We start from the raw sequence: 23,112 nt of genomic DNA, 5'->3' as shown, positions 1-23,112 counted from the left end.
TGTATATAGCTTGCTTTGAATATATTTGTTAGCATGTTGTCTCCCCATTAGAATGTAAGCTCCTTGAGAGCAGATTGTCTTTTGTCTTTTTTTTTGTATCCTTAGAGCACCTAGGACAGTGCCTGGCACATAGAAGACCTTTAATAAATGTTGATTTATTGTTTCATTGTATCAATTATACCACCTTAGTAAATACTCTTTCTAAAAGCTGCTTAAGTCTGGCTGACTAAATTATTTTCTACTGATAATCATGGCAGAAAGCACACTGGTTGGGGCTTGAGAATTTTGGTAATAGAAAAGATACTTCCAACTCCTCAGGGATATCCCTGAATTCCTGAGATGATACAGAAGTCATGCTCTGGGGATTTAACACATCAGAGTGTGTGGGAGTTGGGAAAGTAGCCCCAGAACATATGTTACATTAAACAACTAACAATACCATGGTTCATTAAAGTTTATAAAGTGTTTTCATCATAATCCCTTGAGATAGGTAATACAAACATGATCAGGTCAATTTTGTAGATCAAGAAAATTGAAGAAGGTTAAATAATTTGCCCAAAGTGTTGGAGCAAGCATTAGAGATGGGATGTGAACAGGTATCCTGAGATGTTGTCAAATGCCCTATCATGCCACATTTGGCTTCATATTAAATAGGAAGCTGCAGTCTAAGCCTTTGGTTACAAACATAATCCAGTTTTGCTCTCTCACAGACAAACCATTACATCTAAAAAAGGGCATCACTAAAAAATCTGGAGAAAGGTCACATCCTCTTCTCCTAGCTCTCTCTAGGCCTTAATTTTCTTCCCTGTCAAATAAGGGGGGTGGACTAAATGATCTCTAGGGTCCTACCCAAGATTCTAGGAGTGTCCACAAAAGTAACCTCTTTTCCTTCCTTCTTTCCCATATCTAACAGTGGCATGTTTCTGTGAAAAGAGTTAGAAAACCTGAATGACCATGAGCAAACACTATACCTCTCTCTAGGCCTGTTTCCTCAGGTGTTAAAGGACAATAATATTTCTGCTACTTATCTCACTAGATAATTATGGGAGGGAAAAGGTTTTATAAATTTAAGGCCGTATAGAAATGTGAATAGATATTATTTCTCGGGCTTTCTGACATCTTGGGACTCCTGAGGTTCAAGGCCCTATCTTCTTGTTCCAAAGATCTCCAGAGCAGAACCTGGGCCTACAAAGGATCACTGGGCAAGAGAACAGATGGAGAAAGAAATGGTAAACCACTCTAGTATCTCGGCCAAGAAAACCCAAAATGGGGTCAGAAAGAGTCAGGTAATGGGCTGAAGGTGGACAGAGGCGGGAAAGCTCCCGAGGCCTCGGAGTGCGAGGCTCATAGGAATCAGAACTAAGAAGCAGCTTCCAACCTCTCCCACCCAGTTCGCTCAGAGCGAACATGGCCGCCGGGCTGAGCAGGGGAGGGGCAGTAAGAGTGGAGGAAGGGGCGGGGCCAGTTCTGGAGCACAGGCATGGGAGGGCGGGGCCGGCGTCTACAGAATTTGGAGCGCAGGCGCGGCTTTGGGAACCCGGATGGAGGTACTGTGGGTCGGAGCGGAAGTGGTGGGAGAAGGCCAAGGGTGGGCGGGGAGTGGATTTCGCGTGGGAAGTTGGGGGGTGGGAGCCCTCCGACCGAGAACCTTCCACTAGCTGAGGATCCCGGGAAAAGGACTCTGGCTCTAGAGGACGGATCCCCTTCTCTTCTCTCACTTCTCTATGCCCCCTTTCCCAAGATGAATTCCTCATCCGTACCCCGCCCTTCCGTACTCCGGAATGTCCCTGCCCCCATCCCAGGGGAAAAGAGGCAGCTGGAGCCTAGAGCCAGAAGGAACTTTAGAAGGAAGTATGGGTTAGCTGGAAAGGAACCTTAGTGCAGGACATGGAACGTTAGAGTACAGAGTGGAAGAACCGGAAGGACCTTTAAACTGAGAATGGAGGGGGCCGGAAGGAACCTTAAGAGTTAGGGATGGAACCTTAGAGCAGGGGGTGGAAGAACCGGAAGGACTCTTACACAGGGAATGGGAGGGCCGGAAGGAACCTTAGAACGGGGGTGGGGGTTGGGACAGCCGGAAAGAACCTTAGAACAGAGGTTGGAAGAACCGGAAGGAGTCCTAAACAAACAGGGATTGGAAGGGCAGGAAGAAATGCTAGACTTGTGGCTTTAAGAACCAAAAGGCAGTTTGCCGTGGAGGCTGAAAATTCTAAAAGAGCCTTAAAACCGGGAGAGTGCCGGAGGGCACCTTAGGGGGAGAGAGAGAGAGAGTGAGAGCTGGAAACATATGCTAGCATGTAGCCCTAGGATCGCAGGTTTGGAGGTGGAAGGGACTTTCGGGGCCATGTGGTCCAGTCTTTTCATTTTATAAGTAAGCAAACTTGAGACTCAAAAGAGGTGACGAAGTTTCCCCGTATATAGACAGAATTCTACACATGTGTAGAGATAAAACGGTATATAGATAGAATTCTACACATGTGTAGAGATAAAACGGCGGCAGGATTTTAACCCCATTGTCTGGACTCCGAAGTTAGTGCTGTTCTTGGGTGTCCAGCTCTGGCAAAGGGGTAGTTACCATGACAACAGGACGAACTTGTGAAGAGAAACAGTGTTCTAAAAACCACAACTGTCCCAGTGGAATATAGCAGTAGACTTTTAAACTTATTGGGGGCCAAAAACATTTGATTTTTTTTCTTAATTTCTGAGGCCTAGAACTGTTGGGTGATGCTCATTATAGATATTTGGTACATACATGTCCAATGAATTAATATAATGGGTTCTCCTTTTCTTGGGGTTGCCTGCTAAGTTATGATTTGGCTTGCAAGATCCCCTGAGATCCCTTCCATCTCTTGAGAATCTAGCTAAGATCTTATTTGGAAACTGGAAGTTGAAAACTGCAAGTTCTACATAATAGAAGTTCTTCAGTTCTTGGATTCCTTCCCTAACCCCTGAAAAAGAACTCAAACTTAAAAAACAAAAAACAAAAAAAAAAGCATGTTCTATCCATAAATGGGAAAGAGACCACGATGGAGGAGATAGGTTTCAATAGCTCTCACTAACCACGTGGCACTGGCAAATTTCTTCTCTCTATGTCTTAAGTTTCCATATCTGTCAAATAGTTTGCACAGGCTGTTCACTGAGGTCTCTGCCAGACCTGAAAGTTACATGGTTTGATGTGGTAGAGAGGGCTCAGAGCCTAATTTCTGTTACCAGCCACCCTCCCTGATGATCTTGAGCAAGTCTTTCTTTGGGGCTTAGCTTCCTCATCTATAAAATGAAGGTGTTGAATTAACTAGACGATCTTCCCTTTAGCATGAAGAGGTCATATCAATGAAGTATTTTTCTTTTCTTTCCTTTTTTGTTTTGCCTTCTTTGATTTCTTTCTCTCTAGGCCAGGTATAGGATCCAAGTGTTATTCACCCATTGCATCAGAATCTGGACATGGTAGAGGGGAAAGGAAGGGAAGGAGCAAGACTGAGGTGGGTAAAGTGCCTTTCCCCCCTTCCCAAGGCCTCTTTGGATGGGGGCATGGAGCCAGGGAGGAAAAAACCAGGCCCATTGTAAAGCACACACAAAAAAGGGCGGGGCGTTCCCAGCTTGATCTCTGTTTTCCCCAGTCCCTCTCTATCCTTAGAGTCAAATGTTAACAGTCTTCCCAGATTCTCAAACTACTGTTGCTCTCTAGGGGTTTCAGACACAGTTTTGAGCTGGATTTGCCTGAACCCAAGCAATGCCTTGTTCTTAGTCCCCCCCTTGCTTCCTTCCCTGCTTCGTGGAGATGGAGCAAGCTGCAGGCGCCCCCTTGTGCCAAGGGAAGAGCATTGGTTTCTTCCAGTTGATTGAATTAAACAGGTAATTATTTTAAATTTCTATCCCTCTATCCTACTTAAATGCTTCAAAAGTGCTGGGGAGTGAGGGGAAATGAGGGGAGGGATAGAAAAATGTAAAGAAGGAGAAGACAGAGTCCCTCCCTTTAAGGAAGCTAAGTCTGGAATGGAGATATAATGCATATCCAAACAATGAATATGCAGTGGAACAGAAATACATGAAAAGGTTTTTTCCTTAAGGCCATACAAAGGCTTAGGAGATAAAATGATTTTTGGCAGGGGGAAATCAGAGAAGGCCTCATGGAGCAGGTGGCATCTGAGCTGGAACTTGAAGGTCAAGTAGAAGAATATCAACAGGGAGAGATTTGGTTGAGGACTGTGGATCTTTTCCTGTCACTAGCTTCTGTGCCTTGGATCATGGTGCTCTGTGATTTGGGTCCCAGAGGCAGTAGCTTCGTCTCCAGAGGCCATGAACCATGAGCCATGAACAGGGTCTGGTATATCATACTTGCAGATGTTACGACTCCAGGGGTACAGCTAACATACCTAATATTTGTGTGACTTTGGATGAGCCATTTCCCACCCCTGTGCCTTGGTTTCCTCATTTAGAAAATATAGTCTGTAGTCTAAGTTCTTTCTCAACTCTTTAACTTTCTGTGTTTTAAAACCAAGAATGTTGTGATGCTCAAATGAATGTAAAGCACTTTGCAAACCTTAAAGCACTCTATGAAAGCTCTGGAGGTGGTCAGGTGGCTCAGTGGATAGAGTGCTAGGCTTGAGATCAGAAAGACCTGAGATCAAATTCAGTCTCAGATACTCTGGGTGACTCTGGGCCAGTCACTTCCCCTATATTTGCCTTAATCTACTAGAAAAGGAAATGGCAAACCCGTCCAGTATCTTTGTTGAGAAAACATCATATAGGGCAAGGAATGACTGAACAGCAGCAGCAACAATGAATGCTCTAGTTACCGTGCCTCTAGTCTGGTGACACCTTCATTCCCTAAGCCTCTACAGCCCTCCTGCTGAGTACAAACAATGTTTATAGAACATTACAGGGTTGTGCTGGTAAATGTTTAACAACTGGACTCTCAGGGGAGGAAAAAAATGTATGGACACACATTATTAACACTTTTCTTAAGTCTAGACAATCAATAAAACAATAAACCAGTGTGGGACTATTGTATTGCTGAAAATTTAGCAATAGGGGTTTGGGTAGTTCAGACTGGCTCCAGCACACCCCTATCTAAGACCCTTTCCAGCTCTGACAGTCTATGTATTTTTTAGAAGTCTGGCTGCTAGATAAACAAATAGTTAATATATCCTTGTCATTTCTCCCAGTTGTTAAGATTCTCTTTTGAGAAACAGCTCTTCTTTACCTACCCTCCCCCATTTTAGGCCCTTATATTTCATGTTCCTGTTATCCAAGCTGGATCCACAGTTCTCCAGGGATCCATGACTATTGTTCATAGCAGAGAAGTGACCAGGGTATTTTTTAAAAGGGCATTTTCTGCCCTGAGGCAGTTCAGTTTGTTTTGATGGCCAGGGGATGGATAACATCTTTTTTCTATTTCTAGGATCCTACAAGAATTTCTCCCTGTAAATTAGTAATTTTAACCAGGTCTGCTTAGTGATAGAGTTCTCCCCTCCCTCCATTTTAATTTTATAAACTATGTACAACAGCAGCTAAGCAGTAGTTGCATGGTCATTGCTCTTGTGTTTCCCTAATACATTAGAATTCCTTAGAATTTCGGAGGTCATAGTTTAGTTTACTTTGCAGAATTCTGAGTGAGAAGAAAAATATTCCAAACTAACAATAATAATAACTCCCATTGAAATAGTCTTTACAATTACAAAACACCTTCAAATTTACTGTCATCTGAGAGGGAGGTAGTGCTATTATGGTCCCTGTTTTGTTTCTTTTTTTTTTTAACTCTTACCTTTTGTCTTGGAATCCATACTAAGTATTGGTTCCAAGGAAGAAGGGTGGTAAGGGCTAGGCATTGGAGGTTAAGTGACTTGCCCAGGGTCACACAGCTGAGAAGCGTCTGAGGCCAGATTTGAACCCAGGACCTTCCATCTCTGGGCCTCATAGAGCCACCCAGCTGCCCCCTTGGTCTCCATTTTAAAGAAGAGAAAACTGAGGTTCACAAGATGCATTGATTTGCTTAAATACACATAGCTATTGAGGGGTAGAGGTGGAACTCTCCTGATTTCAAGCCCGTCATTCTATCCCCTGGACTATTCAAGTCCCAATTCTTCTGCTTGCTAGCTTTGTGAACTTGAGCATAGCACTTATGCCTCTGGGCCTTAGTTTCCCATCCAAAAGATGAGAGGATTTGAGGAGATCAAAGATTCTTAACTTGGGGTAATTCCATGAGCTTGTTTTTGTTTAATTTTTATAATTTTCACTATAATTGGCTTCTTTGAGAATAATTGTTCAGTCTTGTCTGACTCTTCATGTGGACTGTAGCACACTAATACTGTCCATGAGATTTTCTTGGCAAAAATACTGGAATGGTTTGCTATTTCCTTCTTCAGTAGATTCAGGCAAACAGAGGTTGTGTCCTGTCCAGGGTCACACAACTAATAGGTTGTTAAACCCAGATTTGAACTTTAAATCTTCCTGATTCCAGGTCTAATACTCTATCCATGGAGCCATCTAGCTGCTATTACCTTCTCCAGCTCATTTTACAGATGAGGAATCTGAGGCAAAGTGAAGTGACTTGTCCAGGATCACACAACTAGTAGGATTTAAACTTAGGTCTTCCTGACTCCAGGCCTGGTGTGCTATTCACTGCATCACCTAGTTGCCCTACACTTTGGTATTACTGTGTACTTTATGCATTAAAAGACACTCTGAGAGGGAGACCATTGACTTCCTCAAAGGTTAAGAAACTCTGGGCCTCATACCACTGATTCTGATTCCATGAAGGAAGAACCTCAGAGTGAGCTTGGATGAAAAGTCCCCTGAGAGAGCGAGGCTCCTGGTGAGCGCCAGGACTCTTCTTAGGCACTATTGCTATTTAGCATTTGGCATCCTTAACACAGCAAGGATCAGCGGTGTGTTGTTCTCCCTTCTTCTCCCCAGCTTACAGTCTAAAAACAGATGTAGAAACATATGTAGGCATGGAGACACATTGATAGCATATTGCCAAGTCATTTATTTTGTTCTTTTGCTAGGAAGGATTTGGGGAGTTTGGGAATTTGGGTGTTGTGAGAAGCAGGGATGGGCAGGGTGCCTGGGCTGGCAGTGTTGATGAGATTCCCCCAAGAGTCATAACAATGACACCTCCTTGGAGGTGTTGAGCATTTGGTACTTTATAAAGTGCTTTCTTCTATATTCTCTTAACTGAAACTTGTGAAAGCCCTGGAAGAGAGGTAGAACAGGCATTATTAGCCCAGTTTTAGAGATGAGGAGATCGAGATACAGAGCCATTAAATGACTTTTTCAAGATGCTACAGCTATTGAATGGTGGAAATAGGATTCACCCTTAGCTCTTCTGTCAGCAAATTAGATGGGTAGAATGCTAGATTTGGTGTCAGGAAGATCTAAGTTCAATTCCTGCCTCAGTCACTTATCTGTGTTACTCTGGGCAAGTCATTTAACCTATAAGCCTGAGTTTTCTCATCTGTAAAGTGGGAGTAATTATAGCTGCTACCTCACAGGATTGTTATAGAGATCAAATGAGAGAATGTATATAAAGCATTTTGCAAACCTTAAAGCACTACTTAAGTGCTAGTCATTATCATCCTCATCATTAGTAGTATTGCCAATCTAGGACGCCTTGCTTTAAAAAAACACCTTTTATTACAAATTAATTTTATAATTTCATGTTGTAATCTTAATAACCTTTAACAAATGCAAATAAATTTTGCAAAGCAGTTTTTTGGTTAATTTTGTTTCTCTGTGAAATAATAATGTAGAATATTATTTAGAGTAAAATATGAAATTAAACCCTAAATGAAACCATTAAATATGAGCTGTTTATATTTGGATTAAAATAATAATCACATAAATTTTATGTTAGCAAATACTTAATAAAGTGTCTCCTGTAATCCAGGCACTTTGCTAGGCCCTTGGCATAGAGAAAAACAAAACAAAACAATTTTCAGTTTTCGGCATTTACATTTTATTTTGGTAAAAATACATAGAAGTATTTATCAGATTTACAAAGTAGAGGAGGAACAGCCTTGGTCACTGGGGAATTGAGGAGACAGGAGTAGCAGTGTCCTGTATGAAGAATGTCTTCTATATTTCTTTGGGTTTTTCTTAGTTGTCATTTTACTAATTACTATACTCCACTTTATTAAGGCTGTCATTCTCAAGTTCGAAAATGTTGATGGTTTCCAGATTCTTGTTATATTACAAATAAATCTGTTATGAATATTTTAATAACAGCTAAGAGTATGATCCTAGAAGCAATATTGCTGGGTCAAGCAGCATGATCAGTTTTGTGACTTTTATTGGATACCACTCTATTATTCTCTCAAAAGCTTACATCAGTTTATAGTTTCTCCAACAATAATATGAGTGCCAATTTTTCCATAACCCCACCACTATTGAATTTCATGGACTCAGAAGCCATCTAGTCCAACAAGGATCTTTACTAGAATTCCCTCCACTTATCTGACTATCTGACAAATGGTGATCCAAACTTTGTTTTTTATTATTTTAAACTATTTTTGCCATGGCCTTTTATTCTGCTCTCCCCTAATTTTCCACTGGATTGCCCAGCCCCATAGGATGAAGAGTACTTGGATGGAGATCATCCATTAAGGGCTTAAGAAATGGGGAAGGGGGGCAGCTAGGTCTATTAGTGGTTGGAGAACCAAGCCTGGAGATGTGATATCCTTGGTTCAAATGTGACCTCAAACACTTCCTAACTATGGGACCCTGGGCAAGTCACTTAACCATGTTTGCCTAGACTTTACCACTCTTCTGTTTTGGAACCAATACTTAGTATAGATTCTAAGACAAAAAGTAAGAGTTAAAAAAAAGAAATGGGGAAGGGCATATCCCTCTTCCTTTCCTTCCCCACAATCACAGTTATTCTTTAAATTCCTCAATCTCAAAGGGTTGACTATTAAACACACTACCAAATCAATGAGCATTATTAAGCCCATACTGTGTGAAGTGTTGGGCCTCACAATGATAAAATGAAACTTAGCCCTCTAGGAGCTTATTGTTTCTCCAGGAAGTCACAAACATCAGCTATCCTTAATGACAATTCGTAGCGCCAAGAGTGGAATCCAGAGCTATCCTGGAAATAGAGCCCAGTCTGGATCTCACTTGCCAAGTAGCCCCGGTTCATCTAGTACCTTGGTTTTTCCATTTAGATTGTATCTAGACAGCTTCTAATTACCTACACAGGTGGAGGGGTACTCCTTTGTTGATCACTTCAGGGTTGGGGAATTTTGTTGTCAGGGTGGCTACTTCCTCCACCTTAGCCAATCTTGGCCTCTCTGTTCATTAGCTGATAAGCCTCTAGAGTGGTTGTGGCCAAACTTACTAACTTTGTGATCTTGCTACCAGTGTAGGCCAGTTAGTAGATAGCAGACACACAATTGTCACCAGACCTGTACTTGGACCCTTTACAGAATCACACAATTTTGTGGAGGCAGTTGGGTTTTGTGACTCTGGACTCAAAAGACCTAAGTTCAATTCCCACCTAAGGCTGCCTATATTAACCTTGGAAACAACTTCTCTGGGCCTCAGTGCCCTCTTCTGTAAAATGAAGGGATCTGGCTAGATGGCTGATATGAGCCCTTCCACTGTAGCTCTGTCACTGTGCATTTTGGAGTTGGAAGGGACCTCTACAATCACAGAATCCGGCTAGCTAGACTCAGAAGAAGAATCCCCATTACAATATACCTGAAGAATGATCATCTAAGCCTTTGCTGAAGACCTACTACATAGGAGGAGCACTGCTTCCTGAGGCAGCCCCTTCCACTTTGGGATATTCATATTGTTAAGAAATGTTTCCTCACAAGGGTGGGAGGAGGGGAGAGAGAGAGAATATGATTCTTGTAACCAAAGAATAATGTTCTAAATTGACAAAATAAAAAAAAGAAAAAGAAAAGAAAGAAATGTTTCCTCATACCAACAAGCCTAAATTTGCCTCTTCAAAACTTACAGCTTGGAAGTACTTGTCATTGCTTGGCCTTGGCCTAGCCTCTAAGTACTTGGTGGCCTGCATGTTATGATATATTATTAAAGGAGGACTTTATGGAGAAGAAGGAACCTATACCAGTATCACAGATAGTGTGGCAGAGGGGAAAGAGAGCTGGCCTTCAAGCCAGGAAGATAGTTCAAAGCCCACTTTGGACACATATTAGCTTTGTGACCCTGGGCACTCAATTAACCTCTCAGTGCATAATTCTCAGAGACTCTAGTTGACAGAGAAAGGTACTGGCCTTCAGTGGTAGAATATCCTCCCCCAAATCCTACACTAATGAAATTACAATTCCATCTCTATTCCCTATCCCTTTCACTTACTTAGATTCCGAATACAAAAACCTTCCCCAATTTCCTCTGTCTTCTCCCCCTAGGCCTGGTCTCCCTTAATTAGGTATATTCCCACACACAACATAGAATGAGAGAAGACCACAAGAAAGCCACTTGCAAGAGCATCAAGCTAGAGACCTGGGTTCAAGTTTCAACTCTGACACTTATTCTCTGTTTTTAGACAAACCATTTAGGCTTGATATTAGGAGCAAAAAACACCTTTTTTTTTTTTAACCCTTACCTTCTGTCTTGGAGTCAATACTGTGTATTGGCTCCAAGGCAGAAGAGTGATAAGGGCTAGGCAATGGGGCCAAGTGACTTGCCCAGGGTCACACAGCTGGGAAGTGTCTGAGGCCATATTTGAACCTAGGACCTCCCGTCTCCAGGTCTGACTCTCAATCCACTGAGCCACCCAGCTGCCCCCAAAAAACAACTTCTTAATGGTTAAGGCTAGCATAAAGTGGACTGGGCTGCTTTGTGACTTAGTGTTTCTGTTTCACTGGGGACTAGATGGTCTCTTGTCAAGGGGGACTGAATGACCACTCAAGTTCCTTTCAACCCTACAGTTCTGTGAGTTTGCTGCTTTGGACCCAAGTTTCTTCCCCTTTCAGTAAAGCCCTGGACCTCTTTTGTACTGATCTCATTCTTGCTTGCATTGTCCTAGTTTATGTGTACTTGGCTGTATCTCTTTGGGAGAGAGTGATATTGAGGAAAAACCTATGGGATTTGGATCAAGGACTGGATTTTGAATTACAGCTTTGTCACTTATCAGCCTTGTAACCTCCCACCTGAGGAAATGAAGAATTAAACTAGATGAGCTCTCAGGTCCCTTCTATCCCTAAAATGCCCTGATTTTATCAAAACATGGGCTTCGTTATAATCAGAGACACCATGGCACTGTGAACTCTCTCTCTCTCTCTCTCTCTCTCTCTCTCTCTCTCTCTCTCTCTCTCTCTCTCTCTCTCTCTCTCTCTCTCTCTCTCTCTCTCTCCCTCTCTCCCCTTTGCTCTTTTTTTCTCTTTCTCACCCTAAACAGTTGCTAAAACTACTACTTGTTTTTTCATCTGTAAAATGGGGATAATTATAGCACCTTCTAGGGTTGTTGTGAGGATCAAATGAGCTAATTTATGTCCTTTGCAAACCTTAAAGGGTTCTATAAATGTGAGATTTTATCATTATCCTTGAACTCCCCAAGGTCCTGACATCTATGACTTCATAAATCTTTGTTGAATTGAATTGAAAGTCCTTTCCATCTCCCAAGAACAGGTAAATGGTGCAGTGGGTAGAGTGCTGAGCCTGAAGTTGGGAAGACTCATCTTCCTGAGTTTAAATCTGGCCTCAGAGAAATTGTGTGACCTTGGGGAAATCACTTAATCCTGTTTGCCTCAGTTTCCTCATCTGTAAAATGAGCTAGAGAAGAAAATGGCAAGCCACTCTGGTATCTTTTTCCATCTCTCAAAAAGTCTAGGGGGGGCGGGGTGCAGCTGGCTCAGTGGATTGAGAGTTAGATCTAGAGACGGGAGGTCCTGAGTTCAAATCTGGCCTCAGACACTTCCCAGCTGTGTGACCCTGGGCAAGTCACTTAACCCCCATTGCCTAGCCCTTACTGCTCCTCTGCCTTGGAGCCAATACACAGTATTGACTCCAAGACAGAAGGTAAGGGTTTAAAAAAAAAAAAAGGTCTACCTAGGGATTGTTAAGAAGTGGATAACAGTAGATCAGGTCTATGGGATGTATGTCAGGATCTCAAGGCTCGCCAGGACATCGGGGAGCTGGCTTTTGACCTTTATGGGAGGAGTTAGCCTCTGTATTGCTCTGGCCACATGTTCCAAGTGCTCCTTTCTGTATAGCATTTGTGAGGTTTAGAATAAGCTTTCCCTTTGTTTAGGGAATTAGTGGGCTAGGGTTATTATATCATCATCATCTCATTCTCACCTTTTTCACTGGGTTCTGGGATAAGTCGATGTCTGTATTATTATTTTGTCTTGAATATTTCTACATATTGCACAGGCAGACATAGGAATCGATTTTGGTCTCTTAATCAGAGAATTAGGGGGCTCACTGAAAGCATTCTCTGTTTAGCTCAATAGCAATCAGACTAACATGTGCTCAGTCTCTATATTTTGAAAGTTTTTAGTTTCATGTAGCTTAGAGAATGGATATTTGGGATGCTTATATCTATTTAAAGCGTTCTTAAGTTTCGACAGTGCCTGGCATGGGGTAGACATGTAATAAGTGCTTATTGACTGCTTGGGCAATTGTGGGTAAATAGTTCAGTCTGATTTTGTTCTAGGCTCTGGATTATTGGGTGAGTCCTACTTGTCTAAGAACCTGTGTTCGGATTCCACCTCTGGTGCTTATAAATTGGGTGACTTATGTACCATTATTCCAACCTCTATTTCCTCATCTGCAAAGGGAGGAGATTGGGTTAGATGACCTCTGATATTCATACTACTTCTGGTTCTGTGAACCTCTGGGATGCCACAAAGTAGGTTTTATCTCCATTTTACAGATGAGAAAATTGAGGCTTGCAAGTAAAAAGACTTGCACCACAACTCAGAAGGCGGCAGAGCCTGGCCTGCACTGGTGCGTTTCCCATTCTGGACTCTCTGGTAGCTCAGGTTTATGGGCACAACTGTCTCACAGCTGTCATTCTACATGGTTTTAGATTTAGGGAGCTCATTTGCACATGGATTCCCTGAATGCCCTGAGGATGCAGCTTGGGGAACCGTCCTGGAGAGAAGTGCTGAGGTTTGCTGCGTTCTGCCGATTCCTGACTCTGGTCCTCCAGGTAAGGTGCCTCACCCCCTGTCCCTGCATCTGGGCCCTTCCAGCTGGGCTCCACATCAGGGCTGGAGCTAAGGCCCCTTGTGACAGCTGCCATTCCTGGGGTGTCAGGGCTAGCCTTATCACCCTCATAGATGAGGACACAAACGAAGTGACTGCCAAGGTCACACAACCAGTGAAGAGCCCAAGCCAGGCCTGGATCCCCAGTCTCTGACGATCCCAATTCTATGCTCTTCCTGTTTCTCCCTACATACAAAGGGAGGCTGAGTGAGGGTGGCTTGTCCAGGGCACAGAGCTGGAAAGTGTCTAAGGTGGGTGTGGGGCTTCCAGTGGTTAGAGGGATCCTACCTCCCAGCAGCTTAGCTGTGTAACTGAGCAAACCACTTGTTTTCTTCATCACTAAAATGGGGATAATAGCAGACCTCCCTCCTGGGGTTGCTGGGAGGATCCATGTGATAGTGTGTGTAAAGTGCTTGGCAGACCTTAACACCCCTGACAAGTGCTGCTTTATTATTTGGAGGGTGGGGTAGAAGAGCCCAATGGGAAGTACAGGTGATATAAAAAAACAAAAGGTGGATCCCTTCAGATTTATTTTTTAAACCCTTACCTTCTGCCTTAGAATCAATACTATGTATGGGTTCCAAGACAGAAGAGTGGTAAGAGCTAGGCAATGGGGGTTAAGTGACTTGCCCAGGGTCACACAGCTAGGAAGTGTCGTGAGTTCAGATTTGAACCCAGGACTTCCCATCTCTAGGCCTGGCTCTCCATCCACTGAGCTACCCAGGTGCCCCTTCCTTTCAGATTTATTAAGAAAAAAAGAAAGCTGTGGGGATGCATGGGGGCTGGAGCTCTCTAGCAGAGGAGCCCCTCTGCTCTCACTAACCTCCCTGGTCTCCCTCCGCAGGCCCTGTTCAATGCCTTCATCCCGGATCATGCCGCAGATGCCTTCTCCCCACCCCGCCTGGAGCCTGCCGGCCTGGGGGACCAGCTAGTGGAATGGCTCCTCGGGGGCTTGTCCCGCTGGGACGCAGAACACTTCCTTTTCATTGCGGAGCATGGTTACATCTATGAGCACAACTTTGCCTTCTTCCCGGGTTTCCCCCTGGCCCTGCGGGTGGGGGCCGAGCTGGTACTGTGGCCGCTGCAGTGCCTGCTCACCCTCCGGAGTCGCCTGTTGTTGACGGCCGCCCTGCTCAACAGCCTGTGCTCGGTACTGGCAGCCTTGGCCCTCTATGAGCTGAGCTGCTTAGTGCTGGGCTGCCGCCGCCTGGCCCTCCTCTCAGCTCTGCTCTTCTGCCTCAGCCCCGCCAATGTCTTCCTGGCATCAAGCTACTCTGAGAGCCTCTTTGCCTTCCTGGCCTTTAGTGCTATGAGCCAGCTGGAGAGGGGCCGAGGCAGCTACAGCACACTCCTCTTTGCCCTCGCCACGGCCGTGCGCTCCAATGGGCTCATCAACACTGGCTTCCTTGTCCATGCCCAGTGCCAAGACCTCATCTCGGCTCCACGTCCCCCTCGGGCCCTTCCTCAGGCCCTGTGGAGGCCCCTGCGGCTGGTGGCCTTTCTGTTGTTGAGAGCCCTTGGGGTCGGTCTGCCCTTCGCCCTATTCCAGTACTATGCCTATGGCCAGTTCTGCCAGCCCCACTCGGCCCGCCTCATCCCTGAGCCCCTTGTACAGCTGGCCAAGGACAAGGGCTACCGGGTCACAGCAGGCAGCCAGCCCAGCTGGTGTGCCTGGCGCCTGCCCCTTATATACAGCTACGTCCAGGATGTCTACTGGAACGTGGGCTTCTTAAGGTACTTTGAGCTGCGCCAGGTGCCCAACTTTCTCCTGGCAGGGCCGGTGGCTGTGCTTGGGGCCTGGGCGGCCTGGACCTATGTGACTGCCAACCTCCAGCACTGCCTCACCCTTGGGCTCTTGTGGAGCAAGGGCAGGGCGGATGAGAAGGCTAGAAAGCCTCCTCCTGGATTCCACAGCCCCCGGGTGTTTGTCTATGTGGTGCACTGCACTGCCCTGTTGTTCTTCGGAGCCCTGTGTATGCATGTGCAGGTAAGCAGCTGGGCGGGGGGTGCCCTGGGTTCCAGTTCTACCACCCAGGGTGAGCCTCCCATAATGGGGGGGGGGGGTGTACCTAGATGGTCTTTAGGAGCTCTCCAGCTTTCAGGCTGATCTCCTGGGATCTAAGGTGTAACAGACTTCCTGCACCACTTTCAGCCAGGGAGCAAGGTCCCAGGGTGGGTGTGTGTGTGTGTGTCTGCATGCTCTTATTGGAGCCTCACCACAGCCTTGAAAGGTAGAGACGTACACACATATCACCCCCATTTTAGAGAGGAGATAAATTGAGGCTCAGAAAAGTTCATAGGAATTTAGAAATGGACCTCAGAGGCCGGCCTGTCCACTCCAACTCTGGTAGTTCACAGAGGAGAAAGCTAAGTCTCAGAGAGGTGGGAATTACCCATGATCACCTAGTAAATGTGGAAAGTGGAACTGAACCCAAGCTTCTTTCCTTCCTCCAAGGCCAGAGTCCCTTGAATTTCTGCTGAGGCCCCAGACTTGGGTTCAGGAGGAGTGTAGGGAGGCCTTGGCCCTGCCTGGGACCTCAGGGCAGTCTGGGAAAGTCCCTTTGCCCTCCAGCTGACCCCTCTTCAGCCTCCCAGCCTGAGCGAGGCTCACAAAGGCTGTTTGTCAAAGTCTTTGAGATCTGTGGATGAAAGACTGGGGAAGTACAGAGTAACATTCTGTGTTTGCTGGGGGATTAGTCAGAAGAGTGAATGCCAGCAAAGGAGCAGTGAGGGAAGCTGGCCAACTAGAGCCTTGGCTCCTCACCTCTCAGGAGGGAAGAGGATGAACTGCAGGCACTTCTCCTCTCCTTCCCCCTCCTCTCCCTCCTCCCACTGTTCTTCTCCTCTATCTCCTCCACCTCCCTCTTTCTCCCCTATCTTGTCTCACCCCCTTCTTCCATTTCTTCTTTTTAAAACCCTCACCTTCCATCTTAGACTCAATATCAAGGATTGGTTCCTTAGGTAGTTGGGGTTAAATGACTTGCCCAGGGTCACACAGCCAGGAAGTGTGATTTCCAGGCCTGGCTCTCTGATTATTTAGCCACCTAGCTGCCCCCAACCTCCTTTTTTCTCTTTCTTCCCCTGCCCGTCTTCCTCTTTCCCCACTCCCCCTCTCCTCCTTCTCTCCTTCTAACCTCCTTCTCCCCCCTTTCCTTTCGTCTCTCTTCTCCTGTCCCCCTTCTTTCTCCTTCCTTCTCCCCTTTTTTCTTTCTTCCTCTCTTCCAATCCCTTCTCTTTTCCTCATCCCCTTCCTCTCCCACATTCCCCTTCCTCTTCTTTCTTCTCCTCTCCCCCACTTCCTTTCTTCCTCCCCCACTTTCTCCTCCTCTTCCTCCCAGCCTCCCACTTGGCTCAACTTGCAGTGTTCAGACCTCAACTGGAATTGGGCTCCATAGGATTTTTTGTATTGATTGACCCATTATTGTGGTAATTGGGCTGAAGCTGTGTTTCTCATGGCTGAGGTTGCCCAGCTGATGTCACACATTTTTATAAAGCAGACCCCAAGCTCCCTAGTTTGTCTTCTAGGGTAATAAATTTGTAGTACATGAGATGAACTGGGGCACATTGGGTGGAAACAGAGCCAACTGGAGATGGTTACAGCTTATATAAGTGTGTGCTTCCCCTTCTCTGGTTTCCAGGTTCTCACCAGGTTCTTGGGCTCCTCCACTCCTGTCATCTACTGGTTTCCAGCTCACCTGCTTCAAAACCGGGAGCCCCTGTTGTGGACTCAAGAGACTGTGCCTGAGAAGGTCCCTGTAATGTGCTCCCTGCTGGGACAAGAGGCCCTAAAGAATCCAGTTTGGGGACTTCTCTGCAATTGGAGAGCTTGCTCTGGAGTCACATGGGCCATTCTGGGCTATTTCCTCTCCTACTGGCTCTTGGGACTGCTCCTGCACTGTAATTTCCTGCCTTGGACATGACCCAGAGCCCCAGAGGACATCCAAGCTATGCTGCAGACTTTCCCAAGGGGCCTGAAACTAGTCAGTTGAGTTGTGAGGCTACTTGAAATAGAAGTCCTCATCCACAATGCTTTCAAGTGAGCTGGTTGAGAGTTCAAAGAAAATGTTGGCCATTGGAGATTCCCTTTCTGCTCTGGGTACAAATGGGAGAGGCACTTTGGCCAAAGTTTTCTTTCAGATCCAAACTGAACCTGGTTTTTTCTGCTCAACCCAGTCATTAAACATCTCCAGCTCCCCACAGAATCTCAGAATTGAAAAGGAACTCTGGGCTTGAAGCAGGCCTACTTATGCCCAAGTTCCCTTCCTCACCAATATCTGTTCTCCACTTAAAGATTTCTACTGACTTGCTTGCCAGCACCCCCTTCCTAGTCATCCCACCCCTTATGGCCTTTCCTATCCATGACTAACCAAGTCAACCATCTGCCCATGTAGGTGTCATTTATCTTATCTTGGCCTCTTCTCTTTTCTGGGAAGGGAGGGTAGTGTGACTTCCCTGAGAGAAGGGGCACAGCCACAGGACCTCCTGGCTGAGGAACCCTAGGGACTCATTCATGATATAGTAGGTAGCCTTATCATCCAAAACAATGTCACCTTATCTGATAACTTTGAGTCCAGAGGATAGTGTAAGAATACCCCCATTCCTTTTTAAATTTTAAGCCTTTGCCTTCCATCTTAGAATCAATACTGTGTATTGGTCCAAAGGCAGAAGAATGGTAAGGGCTAGGCAATGGGGTTTAAGTGATTTGCCCAGGGTTACCCAGCTAGGAAGTGCTAAGGCTAGATTTGAACCCAAGATCTTCTGTCTCTGGATCTGGCTCTCACAGACTGAGCCACTTAGCTCTCCCCAACCTCATGACTTTCAAAGAATAGATCCAGATGAAAAATGGAGTCTTCATTTCTCCCATTGGTACCAAGTAGACTGATTTGTCATCACCCTACTGCTTAGTCCTTGCACAAATCACTTCCCATGCCAAGCCTCAGTTTCCATTTTTGTAAAATAAAGGACTCTAAATATTATCAAAAGGCCTTCTAATTTTAATCTGATTATTTTATAACTAAGAGACCCTTTTGCTGCTCTAGTAGGATCTGGAAACTTTGTATGGAAATTTAGAAGTTCAGGAACATCAATCTGAGGAGGAAGGGAGAACTCTAGTAAGGGTAGAAATAGACCAAGCACATTTCAAGAGAAACATTTGAGGAAAATTTTCAGGAAACAGGCACATTCTTACTTGACAAGAGAGAAGGTACTTGCCATGGGGCTGTAGCAGCCCTAACACCAAAATCTAGAGAAGCTGGACTAGGTGGAAAATTCGATACCCCATCCGCTGAAGTAAAGGGAGACCCCGGAGGAAATCAAGGGCATTCATCAAATGAGGGAGAAGGTGGTTAGATGGATCCACTCCACAGAGCAGAGACTTGAGAGAAATGGTTACAGTGATGGAAGAAATGTGGGAGAAGCCAGATGTGGAATTGCAACAGGTGATTCACCTATCACCGTATCTGCCAGTCATCACCAACTTGGTGTCTCATGGGTCAGCTTGTATTTGGCATGTTCAAAACAGCTCATCTTCATCCTTTATTTTTTATTTGTTTTTTTTAAACCCTTATCTTCTGTCCTAAAAATCAATACTGTGTATTAGTTCTAAGGTAAAAGAGCAGTAAGGACTAGGCAATTGGGTTTAAGTGACTTGCTCAAGGTCACACAGCTAGGAAATGTCTAAGACTAAAATTTGAACTCGGGACCTCCTATCTCTAGTCCTAGCTCTCCATTTACTGAGCCTCCTAGTTGCTCCTGTCCTCATCCTTTAGAATCCATCCTTTTCTGAACACCTTCATTTTAACTAAGAGCACCATCATCTGCCCAGTCACCCACAAACCTAGCTGTAGAGCCATCATTCCTCTCCCTTGCATTGTCCCGTCATTTCAGTTACCAAGTATCTGTGCTGTTTCTACAGCATCTCTAGTGTTACTTCCCTTCTTCCCATGTGCAGTGTCTCTGCTCTTGTTCTTAAGTTGTTCTTGCCCTCACTCCTCTCCTCTGTACTCCAGTAGCCTCCAGTCCTCTTCCCCCCTACCCCCCAGAATTCCCTCTCCACCCTGTCCTCCACAGAGCTTTCAGATGCACAGTTCTGACTGTATTGCTCCTCTACTCAAAGAGCTTCTATGACTGCTGTATGAAGCACATACTCCTCTGGCATCTAAAGGATGCCACAGTCTGGCTCTGACTTCATCTGTCTGGACTGATTTCACATTACTCTTCATGACACCCTCAGCTTTCCAGGTATGCTAAGCCTGCTGGCTCTGCCTCCTGTACTTAAAATGCTATTCCTCGGGGGCAGCTCACAGTGGATAAAGCACCGGGACTGAGGTCAGGAGGACCTGGGTTCAAATCTGGCCTTAGACACTTCTTAGCTGTGTGACCCTGGGCAAGTCACTTAACCCTGATTGCCTAGCCCTTACCACTCTTCTGCGACAGAATTGATACCAAGACAAAAGGTTCATTTAAAAAAAAATTGCTATCCCTTCTTATCCACTTCTTGGAATTCCCAGCTGTATTCAAGGCTTATCTCAAGCATCACTCACTAGTCAGTGCCTTCTCCCCAAGGATTAGGGCTCCCCTTCCACCAAGGAAGATGCCTTCATATTACCCTGTGTACATGTTGTGTTTGTTTCTTTGGGTATGCCTCGTTCCCTACTCCTTACCCCACCACCACCACCCCAGGAGAGGTACCATTTTTTCATTTTGCTTTTGTATCTATCCTTGCTGTCTTGCCCCATAATAAATGCTTATTGAAGCTTGGTTGGGGAATATGGACACGGAATGCTGCATAAAATGTGGGCCTCGATTCATCAAGTGTTTGCTGAGCCGTTTTTTCTTATTCTTTTTTTATTCCTTGTAACATGTAACTGTACAGCAGCGAAAGTATTCAAATAAAAATCAAAATGATTTGGCATTTTAATTGGTCAATTCTCTACTTTAGAAGAGGCATCATAGATGCCTCTTCTAAAGTGGGAAAAGTGCTACACCTGCACCAGGAGGCAGAAAACCTGGAGTTCTGTCCCAGTGTCACTGCTTTCCAGCTACCTGATGATGGACAGTGGAACAAATTCTACCTCGTAACTACTTTATCCTTAAAACCACTAGGTCTGGTAGTGAGTAGAATGTTAGACTTAAGAGTCCGGAGGACCTGAGTTCAAATTTTGCCTCCTGATTATTAGCTGTGTGATCCTAGGCGTCACTTAACCTAGTGGTCCCAAATGAGATAAAATATGTAAAGTACTATACAAATGCTAATCAATATTATGTTATCATAGAGGGCAGAAAAATATGAAGGAACTGTAAATGACTCATTGTTTCTTTACCACAGCCCTGTGAAGTCAGTAGGGAAAGTATGATTGTCCATATTTTTGTCCTACCCATGGCTCTCAGATTTGAGACCATGGTCTGAAGTTGAATCCGAACCTGAATCTCTTAATACCAAATCCAGTGTTGTCCCCATCATGCCTGGCCTCTGTAATCTCCCATGGCCCATGGTCCTTCCCATAGCCTCCCTTCCCTCACCCAGGGCACGTGTGTATGCATATGTACACGAGTGTTGGTAAATCTTGTATTTACTTCTGAAGTTGAACCAAATAGTTCCCCCTTTTGCCACCAGCCCTTTTCTCCAAAGCAATGAGAGGCAGTGGTAGACTGCCATGCCCAGAAGCCAGGAAGATGGGACTCTAATACCCCTGCCCCAGTCACTTCCCACCTGTGTGACCCTGGACAGCTCATTTCCCTTCTGTCTCAGAGCCAGGTTCCTCATCTATAAAACGAGGCTACACATTTTCCCAGCACCCACCTCTCAGGGGTTCATAAAAACCCTTTGTAAGCCTCAGGCACTGCCCGGATGCCAGCTATCTTCATTGAACCATGAGGATGGACATTGATTTTTCCTATTTTTCTCTGACTTCCTCTGCCCCGTTTGGGAACCAGCCAAGCGTTCCCCTAAGAATGAGAATTTGGACCCACTCTCTCTGCGCATGGCAAAGCTACGGACCCATCAACCCAGGGAAACTTCTGGCCCAGCCCCAGCAGCCTTTCTCCTGGAGCTTCTGGTCAGCCTGGCCAAGGAGCACTTCCCATCCATCTCCCCAACACTGGCCTTACGGAGAGAATTTGGTTTGGAGTCAAATGCTTGAGAAAAATGTACACACAGATTGGGGGCAGCCCCTGTGCCTCCTGCCAAGCTGCCTGAGTGCCCTCCTTGGCACAGCACGATCACCCTTGCCCTAGAGTCTCTCCAGTTGGCAGAGACCCTTCTCCCTCCTCCCCAACAGCTGTTTCTCACAGGACTCCCGTCTGCTTGGTTTTGTGGCTCTGGTAGGAGTGATGAAATCTTTGCTCACAGAGCCTTTTCACCCCCCTCTACCTCCCACTGTAGCGGGGGGCCCTCACTGGGACCACACAGGATGAAGGGAGCGCCTTCCCAGGAGGGAGGCCGCTGGCTGTTCTTGCTAACACACACAAGGATCTTGATTGCTCCTCTACACTCCCCCTCCCATCCTGCCCCCCCAATCTTTGCCTCGGTGCCAGAGAAATCGGTCCTTCTCCACGAGGATCCGGGAGGAGAGCCGGGTCTCCTCTAGGGCTCTCCTTTGGGACAGAAAAAGTCACGGATAACTGATAACCCTGGCTAAGTGCAGGGTGGGCTGGGGAGTGGGACTCATTTGTCTCTGACCTTGGAGGGGCCCCGTGACAGGCTGCTTTTACGGCTAGCAGCTGTCCTTTCTTACCATCCCATTGCCATCTTTAATAGGCTTGGAAAGTTTCATGAAGGGCCCCAAGGCAGGAAGCGGCCTGTTTACCCTAAAGCCTAACAATGCCCCAGCTGGGTTGGGCTTCAGCTGTTGCAGAGACAAGTCATTTCCTTCTGGGCCCCCGCTGAAGCAGGATCCAGACTCTCCTTGTACCCAGAGGTGGAGACATTTTTTTTTCCTTTCTTTCTGGGGAGAGGAGGTGGATGATGGGAAGAAATACTTCGTGTTTCTTGTTCTATGTACACCCTCCTTGACTGACACACCTTCTTTCTGCTTTGCTTCTTAAACCTGCTCTAAGCCTTCCCAGTCAGGGCTCCTCTGTACTGGGGAGTAACCAGGAATTTATGTGCTTGTCAAGTTCCCCAGCTGTGACCTGGACACAGAGGAAGGATGTAAAAATGAAAGGAGGCTTAAAGACCAACCATATAACCCACCCACCATCATTGTACAAAGGACGAAAGCAAAGCCCAGAGAAGGAAATGACTTGCCAAAGGTCATCTAGCAAGAGCTAGAATTTGAAACCAGGTTCTCTGACTCCAAATCCAGCCCACCTTTTGCTGCTGGAGAGAAGGAACTAGAGCACTGGGTTAAAGGGATTAGAACCCCAGAACACCGCCTTCACTGGGCAGAAGTACCCCAGAGGATCCAGCAAGTAGAAATCTGCCTGGTCTTCTATGAGCTCCTCCTCTAAGAAGTCACGTTATACGTCCTGCCAGGACTCAGAAAGAACGAGCTGGCGGTCTCGTCAGTCATATTTCATGGATTCTTCAAGGAGGAAAGGATCTGCCAGAATATCCCCCCTGAGCAGGATCTACTCTGCCAACATTCCCAATAAAGAGCCATCTGGCCCCCCCTTTGGAGATACGATTCCAAGGAACATTTGTTCTGTTGATAATTTTTTTTATGCTGTTGCCACTTTCTTAGTGATTTCCATGTACACACACACACACACACACACACACACACATGCACCCCTCCTTTATAACAAAGTACAATCAAGCAAAATAAATCAGCACACTGGCTATAGTGGACAATGGAGAACTCTTTCCTTACCTGTGGCCTGACAATCCTCTAAGAGTTAGAAGGTGTACTTCACTTTGAGGCCTCTGCTAGGTCAGACACATTGATCAGCATCCCAAAGTTTTTTACTTATGTTTTTCCTCGCATTTCTCTG

The 23,112-nt window shown here is 45.7% G+C and overlaps 1 protein-coding gene across 6 annotated transcripts; it reads left to right on the top strand.

Moving 5' to 3' along the window:
• The first annotated feature begins 1,468 nt into the window (after positions 1-1,468).
• PIGV (phosphatidylinositol glycan anchor biosynthesis class V) lies at positions 1,469-20,092 on the top strand. 6 transcript variants are annotated; one of them, XM_016422107.2, is made up of 6 exons: positions 1,469-1,547; positions 3,392-3,479; positions 3,779-3,852; positions 13,001-13,123; positions 14,024-15,166; positions 16,818-20,092. In XM_016422107.2, the coding sequence occupies exons 4-6, from the start codon at positions 13,022-13,024 to the stop codon at positions 17,097-17,099; spliced, it is 1,527 nt and encodes a 508-aa protein (XP_016277593.1). In that variant the 5' UTR covers positions 1,469-1,547; positions 3,392-3,479; positions 3,779-3,852; positions 13,001-13,021; the 3' UTR covers positions 17,100-20,092. The 6 variants fall into 6 exon arrangements, with proteins under 6 accessions (XP_016277593.1, XP_007491436.1, XP_007491438.1 ...); XM_007491374.2 differs by having other exon boundaries at positions 3,686-3,852; XM_056795473.1 differs by lacking the exon at positions 1,469-1,547 and adding an exon at positions 1,600-2,371.
• Positions 20,093-23,112: the final 3,020 nt, after the last annotated feature.

Source organism: Monodelphis domestica, chromosome 4 (genome assembly GCF_027887165.1).
Source record: "Monodelphis domestica isolate mMonDom1 chromosome 4, mMonDom1.pri, whole genome shotgun sequence".
Classification (NCBI taxonomy): Eukaryota; Metazoa; Chordata; class Mammalia; order Didelphimorphia; family Didelphidae; genus Monodelphis; species Monodelphis domestica.
This window is presented reverse-complemented; position numbering and strand designations above follow the sequence as displayed.

Bases quoted from the DNA above. Each gene is read 5' to 3' on its own strand.
- PIGV (XM_007491376.2), top strand. From the start codon at position 13,022: ATGGATTCCCTGAATGCCCTGAGGATGCAGCTTGGGGAACCGTCCTGG. The intron at 13,124-14,023 runs GTAAGGTGCCTC...CTCCCTCCGCAG, and splicing joins TCCTGACTCTGGTCCTCCAG to GCCCTGTTCAATGCCTTCAT. The intron at 15,167-16,817 runs GTAAGCAGCTGG...TCTGGTTTCCAG, and splicing joins CCCTGTGTATGCATGTGCAG to GTTCTCACCAGGTTCTTGGG.